General features: G+C 35.8%; 1 protein-coding gene and 1 long non-coding RNA gene across 7 annotated transcripts in view; one reads left to right on the top strand and one right to left on the bottom strand.

Annotated features, from left to right (window-relative positions):
• Positions 1-24578, top strand: part of LOC148948763 (uncharacterized) — a 96306-nt gene that overhangs the window by 27021 nt on the left and 44707 nt on the right. The window lies entirely within an intron of this gene.
• The window catches only part of LOC148948764 (uncharacterized), a 79898-nt gene that overhangs the window by 19507 nt on the left and 35813 nt on the right, over positions 1-24578 (bottom strand). For all 3 annotated transcript variants that reach the window (XM_089094659.1, XM_089094661.1, XM_089094660.1), the window contains exon 3: positions 22197-22395. In XM_089094659.1, the coding sequence (XP_088950785.1) occupies positions 22197-22395 (199 nt within the window). The remainder of the gene's footprint in view (positions 1-22196; positions 22396-24578) is intronic.

Genomic DNA, 24578 nt, shown 5'->3' with positions numbered 1-24578 from the left:
ATCTACGTTCACTTAGAGTGGGGCGCCACTCTAAGTGAACCTAGATCAACCCAACTTTTTGGATATCTCTCTCACTATGACTCTGTTTGTGTGTCGTGTCAAATTTTGACTGCACGATTACGGAAAAAAGATGCGTGAGAGGCGGCACACACACATAGAGACGAGACACGCACAGACACGCATTTGTTGGTTCACCTATGAACCAACAAATTGTATTTTCCATAATTTTCTTACAAAAAACTAGAGTTTACGGTCAAAAACCCTTATTAGCTTAGATTTTTCACTAGCAACTTGCCCTCCACTATAACTTCGCTAATACTTCCTTCTGCCAATCAATCCATCTCCCCCAAAACACTTTTCAGACATTTATTGTTAAAAATGTTTATTTAAACTCATCCTCCCGGGTTTTTCGCTAGCAACTCGGCCTCCATTATAACTACGCTAGCCTAATACATCCTTCTGCCAATTAACCCATCTCCTCCAAAACACTTTTCAGTCATTTCTTGTTAAAACATTTCTATTTTAACTCATTCACACGGGTTTTTCCACATTTGAACCAGAGAATGGACCTAAGTTTCACATTTGAACGAGAGAATTGTATTTTGCATAATTTTCTTACAGGAAACTAGAGTTTATGGTCAAAAACCCTTATTAGCTCAGATTCTACAGAAATAGTTTATTTTTCGATCCATACCTGGACTTAAGTTTCACCTATGAACCAACGAATTGTATTTTCCACAATTTTCTTACAAAAAACTAGAGTTTACGGTCAAAAACCCCTATTAGCTTAGATTTTTCGCTAGCAACTCGCCCTCCACTTTAAATTCGCTAATACATCCTTCTGCCAATCAACCCATCTCCCCCAAAACACTTTTCAGACATTTCTTGTTAAATTTTTTTATTTCAACTCATCCACACGGGGTTTTCGCTAGCAACTTTTTTAATTGGCACCAAGTAAAGAAAAAACACACGGAATAAGACAACCGAGTCTCTCAAACCACGAAAAGCTCTATTAAAAGATACAAGAACTAATTATTTAACACAAAATTTTCGTTTTTAATGAACACTAAGTAAAGAAAAATCAAACGGAATCAGGCAACAGAGTGTCTCAAACCCCGTAAAGCTCTTTTAAAAGATATAAGAACTACTTATTTAACACAAAAATTTTGTTTTTAATGGGTACCAAGTAAAGAAAAACCACACAGAAAAGCCGTTATAATAGCATAGGAAGGAATATAAGCTCCTGGAATAGCATAGGAAGGGGACATAAACTCTTATAATGGCATGGGGGGGGGACATACGCCCTTAAAATAGCATGGGAATTCCTATACACGCAAGCAAATAACATGGGAATTCCTATACATGCGAGCAAATAACATGGGAATTCCTATACACGCAGGCAAAAAAAAGTGGCAATTCCTATAAATGCAAGAAAAAAAACTGGGAGTACATATACAGGCACGAAAATAACATGGGAATTCATATACACGCAATAAAATAACATGGTAATTCCTATACAAGCAAGCAAATAACTTGTGAATTCCTATACACGCAAGCAAATAACATGGGAATTCCTATACATGCAAGCAAATAACATGGGAATTCCTATACACGCAAGCAAATAACTTGGGAATTCATATACATGCAAGCAAATCACAAGGGAATTCCTATACATGCAAGCAAATAACATGTGAATTCCTATACAAGCAAGCAAATAACATAGGAATTCATATTCATGCATGCAAAAAACATGGGATTTACTCTACACGCAAGCAAATAACATGGGAATTCCTATACATGTAAGCAAATAACATGGGAATTCCTATACAAGCAAGCAAATAACATGGGAATTCCTATACATGCAAGCAAATAACATGGGAATTCCTATACAAGCAAGCAAATAACATATGAATTCCTATTCAAGCAAGCAATTAAAAAGTGAATAAATATACCTGCAAGCAAATAACATCGGAATTCCTATACAAGCAATCAAATACAATTTGAATTCATAGACAATAAATAAAATAAAATGTTTAGAAAATTAAATTATAGCTAATAACAAGGTTATTAATATACCCTATTTAATATCTGAAGGGAATTCCTATACATGCAAGAAAATACCGATACAATTAATATACATACAAGAAAATAACAAGGGAGTTCCTATACATGCCCGCAAATAACAAGGGAATATCTATACCTGCACGCACATAACATGGGAATTCCTATACACGCAAGCAAATAACATAACCATTTCTTTTATTCAAATCCCAACCACAAATCAAGTTATCGTATATTGAACAACCTCTGATTGGCTCATAAGAAATGCCCACGTCAAACGATACGTTCATTGTGCAATTCTTATCAAAAACAAAAAGCTTTATACCCCTTTTTTCTAATGAGAGTTAGCTCTAGCAACGACACTTTCCTAAAAAAACTAGTCTTGACTAAAGATAATTGTCCAAAAAATCAATCACACTAGGACCGGTATTGCGTACTCGTTCCTCTTTGAAAGATGTATTGACCTCTAGATTAGAATTAACTACCAGAAAAACCTGTTTGTACGGGGGCCTGCGCAAATCCAGACGAGCAACTCTACTGGCGCCGGATTTCCCAGCATTATTTAAAAAAAAGATCAGAAATTAAATATAAAAAAAAACAAGTTTTCCAACAGAAAATAAGGAGCAACATCAAAATTTAAAACGAACAGAAAATATTACGCGTATGATTGGGTTCACCCCCTAGTCAATACCTCGCTCTTTAAGCCAAAGCTTTTTTAAGACTTTCATAAGAGCCATTTATTCTAAATAACGAAATTTATTCTAAGATAAATTCGAACTTTAGCTTAAAGAGCGAGGTATTGACTAGGGGGTTAGCCCCCTAATATATGTATTAAAAATGTATGAATATAGAAGTTCGTTACGTAAGTTACGTATATTTATTACTAATAAAAACGTTCGTAAATAAAATTAAACAAGTTTTGAGAAAGCCATTTAACCAAATAAAAGTAAAATTAATATGAACATTTTGTTTTAATTATTCATGTACGGTGAGCCAAAATCAAAACCTGCATTAATTCAAAAACGTTCAAAAATTAAATATAAAAAAAAAAAGTTTTTCTTAAACTGAAAGTAAGGAACGACGTTAAAACTTAAAACGAACAGAAATTATTCTGTATATGAAAGGGGCTGTCCCCTCATCAACGATTGCTTTTTCTTAAACCATTGTTTTGAAGAACATAAACTTTGATGTAAAAGGTGAGTTTCATGGTAGCCCTTCTCATATATGAAGTATCCTGGGTGTAGCACTAAAATGTTTCTAAAGGCAATCAGTAAGTAAAACAATTGTTATTGCCCATTAACTATATTTTCTATGCTTGTAAATACTTTCAGTTAAGCATGATAAAACTGTAGCGTAAAAAGCGGGGGACTGACTAGGGGAAAACCTCTCATGCAGAATAATTTCTGTTTGTTTTGAGTTTTAATGATGCTCTTTATTTTCAATAAGGTACTCTTTTTAATGTCGTCTAGATCTATCTATATTGGATGTCTGATTCGGATTTTATTGCTTGTACTGTGATCTACAAGTTGAAGCAAAAAAAAGAAATTAATGGTAACAGCTCTCATTTTGAATAGACGTGATGAGCATTGCAAAATACTGTTTTGTTTTTATTAGATAGTATGGTGAACAGCCTTTTGACTTCAAACAGATAGTAAATATTATTCTTCTAAGCTCAGTTATTTCGAAATACACTACTACAATAACATTATTGGCAGAGATTCATACTAATTTGCTACAGGTGGAGAGCATACCTGAAAATACTTGGGGATTCCCAAGACTGGCCCAAAAAATGTTCTTCTCCTTGGGAAAAAACTGAAAAGTAGTGATTGAAACACACCACTTCCAATTCTGAGACACTCCCCCTTACAACCCCAAGGGTCAGACGTGTGTGTGCCTGGTGATAAAAAGTTTGGTAATTCGTTTGTTGGGTTCTTGTTAAGAAAGCTTTCAATTGTAAAATAATTTAAACCTCTGAAAGCTAAGAAGTTCAAACCACACTCAACTGTATGCAAATAATAATGGTTTTTGGTTGATTTACATTTTAACTGAATTTAAATATTTCAGAAACTGCTCAGATTGTTCAGAAACTATTCATTTTTCACTTCAATACACCTTGCATGAATTTTGGTACTGTAGAGAATGAAGGATTTTGTTTGAATTTCTCAAACTTTGACCTTGGTGCTTAATCTCATATCTTCCAAGTTCAGCTAAAGAAAAAAAAAATACTTAAAGCATTCTTGACAGTTTGAGTCACTTGGCACGAAGTAAATCAACAAATAAGAGTGTAACAAGGGGATATATAAGATTCCTCCCTCCCTCCTCAACAAGCAAGAAATTGCCTAAAAATAGAGTTTTCCAAGACTTGATTGCTAGAAAAAACTTGTTTCCCTGAATGATTGTCATCCCCCAAATGGATTGATTCTTCGTCCTCCCATTGGCTTTGATGTGATCCTTAAGTCAAATTCCATCAAAACGCTCCATATAACCGGGAATAGAACGTAACCGTGCTTAATTCCTAATATACAAAAAACCAGCTACTAACCTCATTTCATATGTTAATTGCAGCAATGTTTTTCTAATGCATAGCATTAATCATTTTAATTAATTTATCTGGCATACCATACAAGCATTAGACTTTTGCTGAAGCTCCTCTATTAGCTAAATCAAACACTTGCTCATAATCTTTTAAACTGGAGACTAAGGGGGTTCAATAATTTAGAAACTTCTTAATTATTAATCTAAGAGATGTTATTTAATTATCAAATTTAGAAATGACCATTTGTTGTCGTAGTAACTTCGAAAAGAGCTGGGCAGCTAACCCCCTCCCACGCCCACCATTTCCTCAAACACATTCAATCAAAATTTTGAGATAGCCATTTTGTTCAGCGTAGTTCAAAGGTCCGGAAATTATGTCTTTGAGGATGACAACCCCCCTATAGCCCTCCGGGCAAGGGTTGTAAGTTATGCACTGGATACAAGCAAGGTATATATAGAAAAGGTGTTCGTATAAACTTCGGAGGGGGCTCATTGGATTGTTAATTAGAAGTTCTAGGGTCCTTTTTAAGATCCAAAGTGATCGGAGGCTGGATACACCCCCGTAACCTCATATTTTCCTGAAATGCATCTGATAGAAATTTTGAGGTGGTCATTTGTTGCCTTATAAACTTCAAAAACATCTCATTCTATTGGAAATTGAAAGAGCTAATGCCCTTTTAATAGTAAAGTGATTGGAGGGCAACTAACCCCCCTCCCACGCCCACCATTTCCTCAAACACTTCCAATCAAAATTTTAAGATGACCATTTTGTTCAACGTAGTTGAAAGGTCCGGAAATTGTGTCTTTGAGGATGACGACCCCCCCCCCCAGAGCCCTCAGGGGAAGGGTGGTAGATTATTCCCTGGGAGCATATAAGGTGTATATAGAAAGGGTGATCGTATAAACTTCAGAGGCGACTCAGTGCCCTTTTCAAGATTCAAAGTTATAATAGGGTGGATACCCCCCCCACACACACACACACCACGTATTTTTCCGAAATGCACCTGATACAAATTTTGAGTTGGCGTTTTGTCGTCGATGACACTTCGAAAGCAGATCATTCGATTGGAAATGGAAAGAGCTAATGTCCATTTTAATAGTCGAAAGTGATTGAAAGTGAGACCCCCCTGCCACGCCCACCATTTCCCAAAACACATCCAATAAAAATTTTGAGATAGCCATTTTGTTCAACGTAATTGAAAGGTCTGGAAATTGTGTCTTTGAGGATGACAACCCCCACATCCTTCAGGACAAGGGTTTTTTAGTTATGCCCTGGGGGCATATAAGGTATATATATAGAACATATGATCGTATAAGCTTTGGAAGGGGAATATCAGATTGGTGATCTGAAGTGCTAGTGCTCTTTTTAAGATTCGAGATGGCCATTTGTTGTCGTAGAAACATCGAAAACAGCTCATTCGATTGGAAATTGAAAGGGCCAGTGCCCTTTTAAATAGTCAAGTGATTAGAAGGTCACTAACCCCCCTTCATCACCTACCATTTCCCCAAGCACATCCAGTCAAAAATTTAAGATAGCCATTTTGTTCAACGTAATTGAACAAAATGACAGTATGACATTATGTCTCTAAGACATCCTCAGACATTATGTCTTTGAGGATGACCCCCCCCCCCACAACCCTCAGAGCAAGGTAAGTTATGTCCTGGGGCATATAAGGTATATATAGAAAAGATGATCTTATAAAATTGGGGGGGGGGCTCATTGGATGGGTAATCAGAATTTCTAGTGCCCTTTTTAAGATTCAGAGCGATCGGGGGTGGATAACCGCCACCCCCCAAACCTCGTATTTTCCCAAGATGCATCTGATAGAAATTGTGAGATGGCCCTTGGTTGTCGAAGAAACTTCGAAAAGGGTTCATTCGATTGGAAATAGAAAGGGCTAATTCCCTTTTTACTAGTCAAAAGTGATTGGAGGACAAGCCCCCTCCCCCACGCCCATCCCAAAACACATCTTTCCAAATTCCCAAAACACATCTAATCCAAATTTTGGGATAACCATTTTGTTCAGTGTAGTTGAAAGGTCTGGAAATTATATCGTTGACAACCCTCATACCTTCTCATGACCAGAACATAATTTGCACTTTACTGAAAACAAAATGCAATTAAAACGTATTTACTTTCTTTTTACTTGTTTAAAACGTTTTTACTTTCTTTTTACTTGTTTAAAACGTTTTTACTTTCTTTTTACTTGTTTAAAACGTTTTTACTTTCTTTTTACTTGTTTAAAACGTTTTTACTTTCTTTTTACTTGTTTAAAACGTTTTTACTAGATTTAAGAAGAAGGAAATCCTCCCCCTTCCCAAGAGATTGGAGGGAAAGCAGCCCTTCCCTTAAGCCCATTCATTTTCCAAACGCATCCAGTCAAAATTTTGAAACAGCCATTTTGTTCAGCATAGTAGAACGTTCCAGCAACTTTGTCTTTAGAGATATGAGGCATGTCAACACCCCATAATTATGCAATTGGCCCACTATACTTTAAAACTAAATGTTGCTCAAGGGCAAAATCAAAAGGCATTTTGTTAATTGGTTGCCAATAACACACCTCAGCAATATATCGAGAACGACTGGGGGTATTAAGTTGACACTTTTGGAGATACTACTATTACTACTTCTGCTCTTACAATTTAAATAAATAAAAAGAGTGTAAGTTGTCAGAGAACATAGATAGAATCTTTTGAATGATATTAACTTTTATTTTTCAGATCATTTTCAGAAGCTATAAAATAAAATTAAAAATACAGTTTGTGTCAGGATTAAGAATTTTGAAAAAGTTTTTCCAACATACAAATAGCAACCCATATTATGGATTCTTATAGAAGAAAACTTGAAAGATATACAATATTTTTTTCCGTGAAAAAGACTATGTCAATAAAAAACGAACAGTAACTAGTTTAAAAACTTTTTCCAGAAGACAAATTTTTCAAAGAAAAGTAAAGGGCTCCATTAAGCCAAGAATGAGAAAAATAAAGTCAAATAGCCTAATCTTCCATTCGTAAATCTACCACAAATAATTATCAATAAATAAATGAGTCAAACTCAAAACGAGCAAAAATTAACATGAGTAGGGCTGATAGCCCCTATGCCCTCTCAAGACCACAAAGGCACAAAACCAGGCTCATTTATTGCACAAAATAAGGCAATAAGTGAGACTTTAACAGCAGATATAAGGACCTCCTTCCTTAAAAGGCAAGAAATTACCTTAAAATTAGACAGGTTTCCAAGACTTTATTGCCTTTGCTTTTGCTGCGCTCCTGAAGACAAAGTTCATCAAAATATTCTATATAACTAGGGATAGAACGCAACCCTGCTTACTTCCTGATTGGATACAAAACTCTCATCTCATACATTAACTGCACCAATGTTTATCCCATGCATAGCATTAATCAATTAAATGAATTTATCTAGTATGCCATACAATCATACAACCTTTGTTAAAGTTCCTCTGTAAGGTGAATCAAACAATTGCTCTAGGAACTAAAGGGGTTTGGTGACTTAAGCACTTCTTAATTATTAATCTAAGAGTAAATATTTGATTGATTCATCCTCTCCCCTTCCTAAAACCAAACTATTCTTCTCTTAAAATTGCATCTACAGCTGTGGTTCCCATGCGAGTTTGGCCAATGTCCCACCTAGGCATTTCTAAATCCTGGCACCCCCTTCCCCATGATATATAAGTTTTGTTATTCGAAATTGTATATATATTCACCTGAAGACAGCTTAAATGGCCATTACCTTGTTTTTTTTTTCATGTTATTCTCGGGGTTGTCCACCCAAAAATCGTGCACACCGTTTTATGTAGCATGGACTTCTCTGCATTATTTGAAAAACGATCAGATACTAATAATAAAAAAATAATAACTGAAAGTAAGGAGCAGCATTAAAAGCATAAAATATAAAATCACGAAGAAAATGAGGACAATTAACAGCCAGTGAAAAATTGAAAAATTATGCAGATATTTCGGTCAAGACCTCCGCTTGACCGTTTTCAGTACAGAATAAAACTAATAAAAATTTAATTAGTGCAGAATAACTAATAAAAACGGTCAAGCGGAGGCCTTGACCGAAATATTTGCATAATTTTTCAATTTTTTTCACTGGCTGCTAATTATCCTCGTTTTCTTCGCGATTTTATGTTTTATCATGATTAGCCAGTGTGGTCTCACAAATTACTAACATTAAAACCCAAAACGAAATTATTCGTTTATATGAAGAAATTATTCCGTATATGAAGGGGTTGCCCCCTACTCAATACCTTGTTCTTCACGGTAAAGTTTTTAGCGCTTTTAAAAAAAAGATTCCTATTTCAATTAAACGACCCTTGTGTTTCAGGAGTGGTTCTTAAAAAATTCGGACCAACAGTCCAACTTTACCGTAAAGAGCAGGGTATTGATGAGGGTGCAACCCCTTCATATTGGCCTACGGAATAATTGATGTTCGTTTTGAGTTTTAATTTTGCTCCATACTTTAAAAAACTATTTTTTCTGATGGAAGAAAAGATCTTAGTTATAGCTAAAAAAATCGTTTTGCGCTTTATGTAAGATATATATCCAAAAATGTTTCATATAGACTGATTCGTGATATTTTAGCTATATTTTTGGAATACCTAAAATCCAATGCAATACTGAAAAAACAAACAGACACAAAAAACAGGGAAAGGGGCTTTTTAAAAATTAAAAAGAAATCTTATTGATTTTAATTTTCATTAAATATCTATTTAAAATAAATTACTTTGTTTGAATTTAGCTTAAATTTTATTTGTTTAAATTTAGCTTAAATTTATTTGTTCAAATTTAACTTAAATTTTATTATTTAATTTATTTTTTGTAATTCATTTTAATTTAAACTTTTATAATTTTCTTTTTTGACATTTTCAATTATTTTATTGTGTTTCGAACTGGTTTAATGAATCAGCTCAGTAACAGTTTTGAAGAGCCAAATTTATTGTATCCTCAAATAGCATAACAAAATGAACATTAGAAGATTAATAAAAAAAAGGGGGAGCCATTGCAACTAAAGAAGTCAAGAGCAATTAATTGGAGCCTTCCAGTCTTTCAACTTTTAAGATTAGCCATAAAATATACACCTAAGCCTATTGACACAATATATCACAAAAATTTCGCCTCTACAGACAATTAAATAAAAAAACAAGTTTTTTTAACTGAAAGTAAGGAACGACGTTAAAACTTAAAAAAAAACAGAAATTATTCCGTATATGAAAGGGGCTGTCCCCTCCTCAAAGCCTCGCTCTTTACGCTAAAGTTTTTATTGTTTAAAAAAAAATAGAGTTGTGAGAAAGTCAAAAATTAGCGAAATGTGGGACCCAAAAACTTTTTGCCTCTCAGCTTCGAAACAACATTCATTAGTTTTTTGATCAGGTGAGCTTCTAAACAAGGGGTTCACAACTGGGCATTTTGAGGGATACCTGGAGGCATGAGGCACGCCGGAGGCATTAAAAATGGACAGGGAAGGAAACTTATAAAATATTCCAAAGGGCGCAATATGTAAATATATACAGCTCGCCTGTTATTCGATATCTTTCTAATATTTCAGCACCTTCAAAAGAAATCTTTTAAAACTTGGAAAAAATCATTTACGGGTTTATTTAGCAAGGAAAAGAACCCCCAAGACTGAAAACATCTGATATGTACCTAAAGAAGAAGAAAGGAGGACTGCAAGTTGTTGATATTGATGCAAAAGCTAAGTAACCCTACGATGGCACTGATGGCGTCACTTTTTCCTATTACACATGCAGCGTTGCCACCAGCTCAAAAATGAATTCCGATTTTTCTTCAAAAAAAAAAATCCCGAAATTTCAAAAAAAAAACCCGGAACACGGTTTTTTTTAAGTTATAAGTAGAGTTGATCTTTTGAATTCTACGACTTTATGTTCCTTCAGGTTTTTCTGGTAGGTAATTATATTCTACATGGGCGTTACACCCTTTCAAAGAGAGTGAGTATCCTCTCACATAGCCTTATACTTATATGACGCCCCTGTACCAAGCAAGTTTTTCTGGTAGGTAATTCTATTCTACAGGGCATTACACTCCTTCAAAGAGGAACGAGCATAACTTGATTGGTGATTAGGATTTGAATAAAAGGAATAGTTTTCTTTACAATTCATATTAGTAAGAGACTTTAATTAAAGGAGAATAGTTTTTTTATTTGCAAGGATATTAGTGGAGAAAAAAAATTAGCGGTGCATTTACATTATTGGAGATTAATGAAGGAACTGACAGCAGCAGAAGCAATGATATACGAGTACCCAATGTGGCTGTGGAAATAACTGCTGGTTGTAGACTATTTCTTGAATGGGACATTATGTATGCCAGATATGTGATATCATTAAGTAAATTTAAGCAGGAGGAGCAGCTATGTTTTGCTGGAAAAATGAATATTCTCCATATAAATACAGTTCGGTCAGCATTAGATGTCCAAACGAAAAATATTAGTGATAACAAAATATGTTAGTGATTATTATCTTTGTAATTATGATCAATAAAACCGTTTCTAAATCAATGGTATTTTTTTTTCTTTCCATAGTAGATTAGTATATATTTTCTATATTAGTAAAAAAATTCTGGTTAGTCTGAAGTTGTTTGTGAGAGATTTAGGACTCTAAAAAATTGAAAGATTCGAGAAAGAGTGAATCATGAGGAATCTAGTTCTTATGGAAAAACGTTTAGTTCTAGACGATGATTATCTAGAGTTGTCTATTCAAAGGAAGATATTTTCTCGGGGAATGCTTGTCGATATAATGAAAACTGATTCTCCATCATTAGACTATTGCATGAAGCTTCTACAATGTGGTCAAAATTTATTTACACTATTCATTGATATATTGATCATGACACGGCAAAATGATACCGTGGATTTGCTTTTAAACATTAGTTAGAGAAATTTTAGGATTTTTTTTCTTGAGAAAAGAGGGCGCTCAAGGACGCTTTACTCCTCTCTCTCTCTCTCAAACAATCTTTTTGTTGCTAGCTCAGTTTCATTGTGGTAGTGAGAGTGTCAACACATGACAAAATGTTCCATACATGTCCGTTATGTCCGTAAAATGTTCCATACAGCTGGTCATCATGTGAGAATTGCACAATGATTGAGGAGTATGATGAAAAGTGTAGATTATGCAACCCCTGTAAATTGCATAGAGGATATGCTGTACAAATTAAAGGTTGTAATTCCTGTCTTGAAGAGGTGTGTGACTCTCATCCTAGAGGCCACCTATGCTCCAATTGTCATTATGATAAATGTAATCAGTGGGAGAGTACATATCCCGGTATGATTGGAAAGAATCCTAACCGTGATTTTAGTTTATTGCTACGAGATTGGTATCGTCGTGGTTTTAGATTGTTCTGGGAGGAGGAACCAGGTCAACGATTCAACTGTTGGAACAACAAAAGAATATGATTTCTACGTGAACGATGCGAAGACACTGGGTGTTACGATTATAAGCCCACTGATTTTTTTTTTGCTGTGATGGAATGTGATTCGACACTTGAGGACACTGTTTGTGAAATTGCTTCAAATACACAAATTGAAACTCGTGAATTCTATAGAATGAGTGAGAATAGTGTCATTAAATATACAAAAAGATATGACAAGAGTTACGTCACACTCTACTGTAGAAAATGTGACCCTGACATTGCACTACATCAGGATCAGTACACTGGGAATTCGAATAATATACCTGCACTACTTGTTGTCAACAGATAAATAGTAACTGATGAAATCTAAAGAGTAGAAAAGTCGTTTTATCATGTATATAAATTTGTTTCATTAATAAACAATTTCACGTACAGTCTTAGAAAAATTAATTATTATGTCACTAAAATAAATATTAAATAAACTTGTAATTATATTATCCACTAGAAATTTATTCAATTTAGGTAAGTCAACGTAGATGTTGAGAAACTGCTTGTAGGTGTAGCCACGAAATCTGAACATGAAAAAGAGTAGTGCATGAAAGTCAAATGTCTTAGTCAATAAATCATGTACTCTTCATTGATTTTGAATAATGGTTTTCCCCCTGCTTTCAATTACTTTGCTAATGTATGGCGAGTAGAATTCATACGCTAGAGCAAGAGTATAACAAAATTCGACGTTCTTCGCTGTTTGAAAGATGCATAGCCAATGACCGGTCTTCAAAGTCGATGGACTGCTATTAACAATGATAAGGGTATTGTTATTTCTAAATTTGATAATTAAATAACATCTCTTAGATTAATAATTAAGAAGTTTCTAAATTATTGAACCCCCTTAGTCTCCAGTTTAAAAGATTATGAGCAAGTGTTTGATTTAGCTAATAGAGGAGCTTCAGCAAAAGTCAATAGGGTATCAAAGGGTATCAAAAGTCAAGAGGAGCTTCAGCAAAAACAATAAGGGTATTGTTGTTAACAATTGGAATTTCTTCAATGAAGTCCGAAGGTATGCAATAGGACTTGTACTGGGACATGTATGGATCCATACTAAATACGTTGATTATTTGGTTTGTGTTCATGGTGCTAGGTGTAGTAGAACACTGCCTTCGGGTGTGATTTCCCAATAGGTTTCAAATTGACTCAGTGATATTAGCGTGATACTCTCAGTCAGAGCATCGGTAAATGTAAACCCTAAATGTACATTCCATGTTCGTACTATGGTCACATCTTGCGTGCCTGACAAATCAGAAACAATAACCCCATAATTTTTTGAAAACATCTAATTACTTATACCATTTTCAAATAGTTAAGAGTCATGATCTAGGGATTGTATGGTCAACTCATACAGAGTTCTATAGGATTGTTTGTCAAACGATAGAGTGTAAAGTGGAATACCAGTCACTGTTCGCACAAGGCTAGATAAACCGTAAAAATCAATATCATGGGGGATTCTTTCCAGGATCCAACGGCACTGCCACTTTTGACAAAGGCCAATGCCAATTTTGATGGGATTTCTAAATAGATAAATTATGAATCATTCTAGGAACGAGAGCCGGTGGCAATGTGACGTTGATTGGTGATCGTATGGGGGACAAGAATTTTAATGGTGTTATCAATGGCTCTTAGCTTCTCCACTGCCAATACAACAGAGCTCAAAACTTGTTTTTTACGAACGTGGAGAATTGCCGATGTGATAATAACATTTGCATCGGGTGCTGCAGGAAGTGCTTTTCTCAAAATGGAATTCGATGGGGCCATCTGCAACTTTATGTCGATTTTCACATTGGGGGGTAGACATTGGGATATAGTGAATATATCATGATTTAATTTTCCAACTAGATGATACTCATGGGTCACTGCTGTAGTCAACTCACCGTCAATATCAACACCTGTTCAATATTAATAGACAGATGATTGTCCTCTCATCTCCTTGTACGCCTTTGTCTTTACCCTCATAAATTTTATGTATCTTGCAGAGTTGGATAAATTATTTCTAGCACTCACCAATGTTCGATTTATAAATATATTAATTTGTTTTAATAGGCTGTGTAGAATGCAGTTTTCATATCAGAGACCGTTGCCGGCAGTTGGAGTTGTATTATCTGACTTTTTTTTCACCAAAACATTTAAATCAATAAATATTGATGACAAATCTATGAAATAGTCTTCATTGGAAAATATTTGAAAGTGTATATTTTCCGAGAGGTGTGGTTGGGGGTGAAATTGTTCATAGTATCCATACTTGACGCTTACATCAACATTTTCAGAATGGAATAGATTCAACGAGGAGCTAATTGATGGTTATGAGTCCTTGTGGGGGAGATAAGTCATCTTAAGAGAAGAAATCCTTCTTTGATCTAACAATCTTTTTCTTCTTCTTCTTCTGCTTATTAACCTTCGTTGATTTATTTCTCAAAGTCCTTGTTGATGTCCTTTGCTTCCTGCCTGGGTAGAGACTGATGAGTGAATGACGTGAACGCATCCTTTTCAATCCCTCCCGATTTTTTCGAGATCTTAATTGTTCACCAACAACTCCTGCTGAAGATTTAATATTGTCCTTAGCAGTCTCCTTGAAATTCTTGACCTACCCACAATCCTGTAGTGTGGAAGCAGCAAAAGTCGATATAGCAGATCCAAAATATTTTCTGATAAGGGGTAGTGGAGAATAAAATAGCTTAGTAAACGAGTTAACAAGACCAGAGCCAGACAGTATAGTATGCCCCTTGTAACGGTCCAATCCATTGCCTATTTGACCAGGACTCAGAGCACCCACATAACATTTAATATCGGGACAGACAAATAGTATTCTTCTATTGTTCAATTTAGGTTATTGTACCGTCGTTGACAACGGGTCGAAAATGACATTTAATCACAGCTAAGCCTATTGAAATTGCTATAGAATCACCTAATTCAGCTTTTAGTGTTAACTGACAGAGTTTGAAATAGGAATTGGTTGTGGGGCTCTACTGAATAGGTTTTATATTGTGGTGATGAACAGACTCTTGATTGGTTTTTTGTTCAAGAACTCAGAGGAGGGGAACATTTGAAGTATCAACCCTAGATGTTTCCACAACTGAAGCGTTGTGAAGGATACAAGTGTCCGCGGAATAGCTTGGTGGGTCGTCTGCGACAGTGAAATTGGAGTTTGCAGCCTTTCTATCATTTATTATAACTAGATCACAGCACAATATGTTCTACGAGCTATCTGTTGAGCCGCTCTGTTCGTCTTAACTAGTTGAAATCTTGTATATATTAACCTCCTCTTTTGAATAGTTGAAATGAAAAGCTCCTTTTTTACGAGCAGAAATTCTTTTATTGATAGTACGACATAAATCATTCATGCAGGTGAGCTCCTCATAGGGTAATTTAACATATGGATAATCCATCCAATTGATTTTTTGAATTTGTTCTTGATCACCTGGTGGTGGTGGCCAATCATAGGTTCTAAGTTTTCTTTCATATTCACAATCCTTCCTTTGGATGTCTTTGGGATTTTTCAGGATAGAGTTAACAAGAGCCTATTCACATGCACCGTCAAATTTGAAGGCGGGGGAGAGTTTTGTCAAAAAATCACTTGTCGTATTCAAGTTATTGTAGAGAGGATCAGAAACGTTGGACATGAATGTTACATAGAAATCATTGGGCATTGTCAATATCTTCAACACCAATTCAAAAATCAAAATCTGGGTTGGATCCTAACCACCGAACAAGTAACTGTTCCTTACCTCTGCTACTGCATGTCTTTAATATCCTTTCAATTGGATAGATTTCACTAGCCTTTTTAACTTTTTGCAATTAATAGTCATAAAAGCCGCCGAGAATCTCTTCATCTTTGGTATCACGCAGGCGATAAGTTATGGGTTTAATGTCTAGGATTTTTGCCACTTTAAAAAGTTCAGTGGACCACAAGTAATTTCCCTTTTCAAAAACATTAGTTGTTCTATTAATTCGAACAGTATCACCAACATTGAATTTATTTTTCTTTTACTTTACTTTTGATTCATTGGAATATTGTTTAAGAAAGTTGTCAATTGTATTAATATCAGAATGGTGAATTTCCGTTGCTTTTGAGTTGGAAAATTATCAATGAGGCAGTTGATTATAAATCAACATGATTTTTTCCAGATCAATAATAAAATCCAACGTATTTTTCAGTTCACAATATCTTGAAATTAAAAGTCAAATAGATTTTATCACTCGTTTGGTCAATGCAGCCTTTATAGGACTGTGACTATGATAGAGCAGTGTACTATATTTCTCTAGTACTTTTGCAACATGAGGATTAACAAATTCACTACCGCGATCCGTTTGAATTTTTTTATATGAAGTATGAATTTTTTTCAGTGGGCCTAAAAAGGCCCACTGATCTTGATAAAAATTGCACCGTAAATTTCAGCCAATAAGAGAACTATGTAGAGATTTCAGCTCCTAAACAAGTAAATTCAAACTTAAAAAGCAGTATTTGCGTTCCTTATTAAACAATATGGAGAAGAATTGCATGTGACAGTCAAGTACTTCCGTATTTCATAAGATGAAGAACAGATTTGTTTTTTCTTATTCAAGATTATCAGGTCACTGACACTTCCTTCAGCGAGCCTCCTCTTTGTATACTCAAGCGTAAAATTGTTACTAATCATGCTGTTATTAACATTTTGTGAAACTCTAAGTCAATTTAGTCAGAAATTATTAAACTCTTTGGTATAACAGCCTTTTTTTTTTCTTTAAACTATCAGATTTCAATCAAACGTATACATAAATATAAATTTTTAAGAAGTGGAGAAGTTAATTAACATTGCTCAGTCAATCCCCTATGAGATAATCAGCCCCGTCAAATAAAAAGGATAGCTAAGCTAACAATGTTATTTATTAAATAGGGTTATAAGGTAAAAAATTTTTTTTCTGCGGAAATGGGGGGGGGTCAGGGTTTGACGAAAGGACAGTGAATGACGAGTTTCTTCAACGCAGACTGGCCTGGAAGTATCTTCAAAAAACCTCCCTAAAAAAAAGCCACTGATCTTTATAAAAAGTAAGCTTTTATAACAATTAATGCATTAAAAGTATAAAGATTTTATTTCAATCCCAAATTACCGATCGAAAGCTAAGCACTTTTTCAAAAAACATCCCTAGAAATGCACATTGATCTTGATAAAAATTGCACTGTAAATTTAAGCCTATAAGAGAACAATGTAGAGGTTTCAGCTCCTAAACAATAGGCTTCTAATCGAATAATTACCCTTAGTGCCAGTGTATGTCTTAAGTAGTCAAAAAGATTAAGCCATTACCAAAGCGGTTGTTTCCACCATTCTATTTTAATTTTTCATATACAATGAACCAAAATCAAAGTGAACATGTCTATCTTTTTTTGAATATTTACTAAAATTGAAAGTAAGGAAAGAATTTCTTCCTTAACTTGATGACAAGACAATTTCTTCTTATTATAATAATGAAAAAATTTTTACTCACCAGACATTGCTTAGTACTATCAATTTTCTATGTAAATTTTTACAAAAAATGTCAGTAGTGTTAAGTTGAATAAACTATTCAAAACTGTTGAAGAATATAATTTGAAACCTTAATATATACAAAAAATAATTGCATAACAGCGACACAAGACATGCTGGTTTTGATTTATCACTAAAAAAAAAAAAAAAAAGACATTGAACTTTTAAATTGCGTAAATATCCTGGCAAAGAAAAATGTATTGACCTCTAGAATATAATTACCTACCAGAAAAACCTGTTTGGTACGGAGAGGCAAGCAAATTCAAAAGGTCAACTCTACTGTTATACAACATAGGGCTGCGCGGTGTTGACGTAAAAAGCAAGGTGCGAAATTCAAAGTACCGTGAAACGTGGTTTCTAGTTGTACCTAACAACTGATCGTCAATATTCCTAGTATTATTTCGACGTGAAAACGTTCTGGTGGATTAGTAGGATCTACGACAAATATATTAGGCCAAAACAATTCGCCAAAGTTCCGAAAAAACGTGTCTACGCATCCACGTTTCATCGTTATTTGAATTTCCTGCCCAAGAAGTGACGTCACGCTTCGCAGCCCTATTCAATATGGCTTGGCCAGCGGTAAAAGTTGCCTTTTATGACGTCTTCACGCTTCCCTTTCCCTTTTATCATACCTGCTTTTCTGTTTAGTGGCTGTGCCAAGATGCACCCTTCGATCTCGGATTCTTAATTGTACTAAAAAAAAGGAATCTGCTGCTTTGATACGAAAGAATCTGGAAGAAACACAGATCCCTTTTTCCCGAATGTACTTAGAATCCAACTTTCTTGGTATTAAACCCAGGCCATTAGGTATTTGGAGAGGAAACTGTAAAGTAACAGTCAGAAAAACTGTTACTACTTAGTTATTAGTAAAAAGCGCTAAGTAAAACAACAAACTAAAAAAAAACAACTGGGTTCTCAGATATTTACTGATACGTTTCAGTAACTATCTCGATAATCACAGCTCAAATGACAACCCTAAGAAACTGGACAAATGAGCTTCAGTAAATCAAACTAAGCTCGGTTAGCACAAGTATAAGCACTAAGTCTTCTACTACTAAGTCTTCTACTGAACATAACAAGTTTTCCGATGGTATTCATCGCTTCCGCTGCCCTAGATCTCGGAATGCATTCGAGACTTATAAAATTATATCAAGAACTCAAACGGATGGGGGGCGAGGGGCACACGCACTTGAGCTGGAAGGACCAGCCCCGTCTTGGGTGGCCTCCTCGTCCATAGGAGACGTGGTTCAAGATTCTGTTTAGTTCTGTGCCTTTATGCACGTTAATATTTAGGTTATTTTTGTTTTTTTGTTGATGGGTTGGTTGTATTTTGTTTTGTTTTTTTTGTTGATTAAGGTTGGTCGTAAAAAGGGCTGAAAAAAAAGAAGGAAAAAAGTGCCACCGCAAGAATGGTTTTTTTGTGGACGGAGGACGCCCAGTCTACGGGAGAGCAAATAGTTTTTTTTGTGTTAAAAAATTTTAAAGCTGTAAGAGTAAGCCTTTTGGAAGACCACCTTTAAAATTCGAATTCGTATTAGTGAAAAATGAAGGAGACTAATTTTAAGAAATTGAAGTAAAAATGTCACCGCTAAAGCGTCTCCTAGAGGGGGAGGGACACCCTGGAACGGGGGGAGCGATAGATATTTGGCAAGAAAAAAGTTAAATGGTAGTGTGCCTTCATGTCCACTAATACATTGACCGGTATATAATATTTTTTTTTAAGTTTAGGTGATATTGATATGATAATGTATAAAGTTGTAAGATTTATATGTTTTTGTATCAAAATATCACCGAGTGGAGAGGAGAAGGGGAGGGAAAAAAAATAACAACTACCTCTGAAAAATGCTAAACAAGATTCCTTCTGTTGACACACAGAACATGGCGATGGTGGTGGTCATGGTCTTGAGGTCAGTTTTGGGTTTAGGTGCCATTTTTAACATGATGATTGCGATGCTGACGACACATCAAAAAAGTGGAACCCTTTCTTCTGGATAAATGAATTCAGCTCTGTGAAGACGTCTGAGTCAAAGCCAAAGACAATGTTGGTACCGATTTCCATAGAAACGGGTTCTGCTGAATGCATGTTATACAGGCTGGAGTCACAGTAACCCTGGTCTACCAATGCGGCAGTTAATGTGAGATCAGCATTCAGCCGGAACTACTGGCACAGAATTTCTATGTCGTCAGGGAACGGCATCGCCATATTTTGCGTGTCAACAGAGTGGCATCTTCGCCCAGACAAGTAGCCAAACTGTATGACCCGCCCAACTAATACTCTCTTTCCCCTGTCAACCGGTCTGTAAACGCAGCATTCATCGATACGCAATTCCGATTTCATACCGACCTCTGCATTGGTTTGTGGCGACTCACGTAGTTCTACTCGTCGGCCCTGGACCATCACCCGTTTTAATCGGTCACTACTCAGCTTTTCAGAGCTTTCCCTCAGAAGCCACAGCAGCGTGGATTTTTTTATTGGTGGTATGGAGCCGTCAGAAGTCTTGACAAGACAAAACCTAGAATTCTTCATGTCGTCACAGGCTCAGTAACCCAATTTTTCTCAACTTGGTGTTTCACACAGTGAGCAATCACTGGCAAATCTTCAAAGATGTTGTTACTTTCCGAGCCCGATTCAGTGTCAGTCGCGGAAGCCTTTTCCTGCTTATCGGACAGAGTATTTTCCTCTGAGTCATCGTCTGAGTCACTGTCGTGAATTACAGAAAGACGAACATTCGGTACTGGACCGAAAGCAGAAAGTACGTCGTCGGGTATCAAGGCTTACATTATTCGCTGGCTTTATACGAGCTCGCCCTAGCTCGAGCTTGATTTCATCGTCCCCGGGCAAAGAAAAATCGGAACTGACAGACACAACACCAATGGATCTAACTCGCTTGGCCTTGGGCAAGGACAACTGTTCATTAGAATATTGAGCTTCAAAATCCGTTATACTTTCATATCGACGAATTCGATGTAGAAGTTGGAGAAACGAAAAGTTTATTACAGTACTGTAAGTGCTGGTTTGAGACCGCATCTTCCTAAAAAAAATCTTCACACGGTTGGCTATTCATGTCGGAGAGTTTGAAAAGACGTTCGAGCCCAAACCGTTTGGATCGACGAATGAGAAGCACTAGGGAATGCATATTTATCTCTAGGCAATGGTAAAGGTTTGTGGTAATAAAATTCTCGTTCAAAGCATAATGTCGACTTTTTAGGACCCAGGATCTCCAATGTCGAACGCAGTAAACAACACGACCAAGTAAAGATAACCTCTCAAGAGGAGAAAGTTTGCCGTCGTAAAAAACGCGCTGTACGCTTTCCATAAGCCAAAGATAGAACTATGTTCCTTTGCTTCCAGGAACACGCTGTTTCAGGTGTGCCGGAGGCACGAAGGAAGGGACACCTGCGACGGTCAGTTATTAGCCCCTCGCTTCTAAACAGAAAGCAAATTTGAAACTAATCTTGACTCTATTAGTTTGTGATGCTCAAAGACGGATCCTAATTCTGATTTTTGTCACATTATAGGTTTTAATTTACAGGGCATATAGACATTCGTTGTTCCTGAGATACTGCACATATACCATTTTGAAAGCCTGAATACAACTTCTTTTGTTTAACCTTAACACTTCCTTCAACCCAAATATGAGCTCCGCTTGGTCCATAAACCCACGAAAATCTCAATTCAATCCCCCAAGCTATTCCTGTGATAATGTAAATATAAAATTTCAATAGCCTGAGTACACATGGTTTCTTACATTGCTACTTCACTCCTCCCCCCAAGTTTCGACTTGATCCCCGTAGGCATTCCCTAGATATTACAGATAATCTGAAAACCTTGGTGCACATAGCATCTTTTGATTTACTCAGGTATGCATGCTGCCTCCAGAGTAGAGTTCCAGCAATGGGAGTCTTGTTCTAACAAATGACCTGTAAGAGTTCTTAACTGAATCAGAAAACTAAGGTCAAACATGTCCATCTTTTCTACTTAAACCTATATGTGAAAAATAAGTACTTTAAACATTTTAGGGCCATTGTCCTCGGCTAGGGGAGGGGGAACACCCCCAGTAGCTTCTAAAGACCAGAGCATAATTCGCAATTTACTGAAAGCAATTTTTATTTCGAGCTATGCGTATTTATTTCTCATAATATCAAACAAAAGCCACAGTAGAAGTTATAGTAGTAGTAGCGTGCATATATTGTCTTTAGGTCAATTGATCACCTGAAAGTTCCAACGTAACACCTAAGCCTTTCCTGGGATATGTCCTTTTGACAATTTACATAAACATATTGTGTTTTGATTTTGTTCACTTCCCTGAAATAACCTTAATGCCCTTAGTCTTTTTGGACACCAAGGGTCTAACAGACCTAAAACAAACATAAATTGCAATAAACTCAAACGCTAACGAGCATATATTACCACAAATAAATTCTATTGTTGCTGCTCCCTCGACTCCACCTCCTTCCCAAAAAAAGAAATCAAGTGTCATTCTCGCTTATTCTTCGATTGCCTTTGATACATTTCTTGAAGTAGCAACCAAAAATAATCCATGTAGACAGGGATGAGCCACAATTTCGCTTTAAACCTGCCCCCCCCCTCCCAAATCAAGTACTAGCCTCCCACTGCCTACATGCCCGCCGGAATACCAAGATATAAACAAAGAATACCTGCTATGTCCCAAAGTTGGAGTCTTACTACTGTGTTTTCATCCCAATGAACCACTTTCAGAGCAAAGTCAACTCCTATTGTGGCTCGGTAATGCTGGGAGAAAAACTCATGAACGTAACGTTTAATAATTGACGTTTTACCGGTGCCCAATTCTCCAATGACCAAGATTTTGTACAAGTGTTCATGATTATCTTTACCCTAAAATGAAAAAAGTTATTTTAAATTCAAAAAGTAAATTTAAGCTTTTTTCAATTGTAAGAACACAAAAACAAGTTACGCCTTCCCGTTTGCCAAAAGACATACATTTATAGATTGCTATTGCAATTGATTCAGAATGGTAGTATTATTTCAATATATTTAATAGTAAAATGTTATTACGAAAACAGATTTAGGCCTATAGGAATTTCGAAAAAGTGCCTTAACCTTTTGAAACTGGAGTCGATCCGAAAGGCGCAATCGCCATGGTCGAACAAGAGAATTACCTTTAACAATAAGGAACATCCCTTTTTGTACGGCAAGCAATCTCTCTTGTATTTTCTTCTGCTTTTTTATATATTTTTTTACCACTACTGAGTCACGGAACATCATAAATAGCTTTTTAAGGACTCCTTTAAAATCAGATTGTTCTTTTCGGCCAACCATCTAGGGCTAAACGGAAAGCAGGTCGTCCCCGTCTGGGGTGGGAGGACGTCATAAAGCAAGATTTAAATGAAATGGGAACTTCGTGGGCGGGAGTAAAAAGGGAGGCTTTGAATAGATTGGGGTGGAGGAGGAGCGTGTGTAGCTGTGTTGGCCTCAGGCGGCTTGGTGCTGTGGTGAGTTTTTAGTAGTAGTAGTAGTACATATATATATATATATATATATAATTTGCAATTTATCAATTCAACATGATAACGCCATCATAAAATGGCTGGGAAGCAGGAAAAGGGTACAATAATAATTTCCATGGTTGAAAACCCTGCACCTGAATAACATGTCGTTTTGAGTTTGATAGGGGTGGATTCGAATTATAATCCAAAGTCGTATTTATCTTGCATATTTCCAATCCCATTGTGTTTAAAGCAAAATATGACTTGAATCGTAGTACACTTGTGGAGGAGGTTGCTTATTCCAAGTTCTAATAGCTTTTTATCTGTGTCCAAACAAATTGTGGTTTTACTTAATTACTTTAAATCGTGAGGTACTTCAAGAAGGGGGAAAGCTTTTGAAACATGGAAAATGTAAAACTTTCTGCGGTAATATTACACTAGTGTTAGTGTCTCTCTCAAACATGACAGAAACGATTTAAGTGAGTTATCAAAACTTTTCAAAACATTATTAGGGTCATTCAGAGGTAGAATTTAGATAAGTGCATTTTCGGAAGTATAGCAGTTACATTTAAAATTTTAGAATTAGTAACTTACGGTCTTTAAGTGCGGTACAGCTGATATGCCATCAAAATAGATTTCACTACATATGCTTGCCATTATTCTAAGTTATATAATCTAAATGTGTTCGTTTGTAATCCTAATCACCTAATTATCAACTCAATACTGACTCTACTGACTGTTTTCAAATTTTTTAAAATCGCTGAATAATTATTTGTTAAATTATTCACGGATCCGTTGTTGTGTTTTAATTAATATTATAATTGAGAAGTCAGACCCACAGTAATCTGTTTTATCTATATCAGGGAATATTGACATATCCTACTATCATAGAGCGAATTCATTAAACTATTCATGTCTGTGACAAGGATTCCCATAAGGAAGTGAAAGTGGGTCAGCTGGCTAAGCCCCTGGGGAGACGAAGAAGTAGGCTGAAATGCGAAATTGTATAGAATTCAAGATAAATAGTGCTTAATTGGCCCGTTTTGACCTTTGAATTGCCCCAATCCCACAAAAATGTCTGCAAAGTTCCCCTTAAATAATTCTCACGTTCATCTTGATATGTAAAACGGTTCTAGGCGTTTACCCCCCCCCCGGCGTTTACCCCCGGAAAATACCCCTCTCCTGAAAAAAAAACCTGTGGAAAATAAGGCTTTCCAAATTTGAGAATTTTATTTGATTTTTGTTTCGTTTCTTTTGTTGGGGGAAGGAATTTTGGTACTTGTCTATTATATGCCACTCAAGGGCGCCGGTAGAAAATTTCCAGGGGGGAGACGCCAAAATAGCAGTGGTGGTTGGGTGACAGGGAAGATATTTTCAGATGTTTTTGTAGGAATAAGTTTGTTTTTAAATGCATTCAGGAAAAAACTCTCAAATAAAAAGAGCAATTAAATTGCATGTAAAATGAAACAAAATACAGTAAATTTTAAGCGACAAGGATTCCTGGCAAAGAGATCAATTTATTTAATCAAGAATATATGTAATTATTATTATATTTAATTATAAAAGAAAATC

Source organism: Artemia sp. Qi Xiang Cuo, chromosome 9 (genome assembly GCF_049724085.1).
Source record: "Artemia sp. Qi Xiang Cuo chromosome 9, ASM4972408v1, whole genome shotgun sequence".
In the NCBI taxonomy this organism is placed as follows: Eukaryota; Metazoa; Arthropoda; class Branchiopoda; order Anostraca; family Artemiidae; genus Artemia; species Artemia sp. Qi Xiang Cuo.
This window is presented reverse-complemented; position numbering and strand designations above follow the sequence as displayed.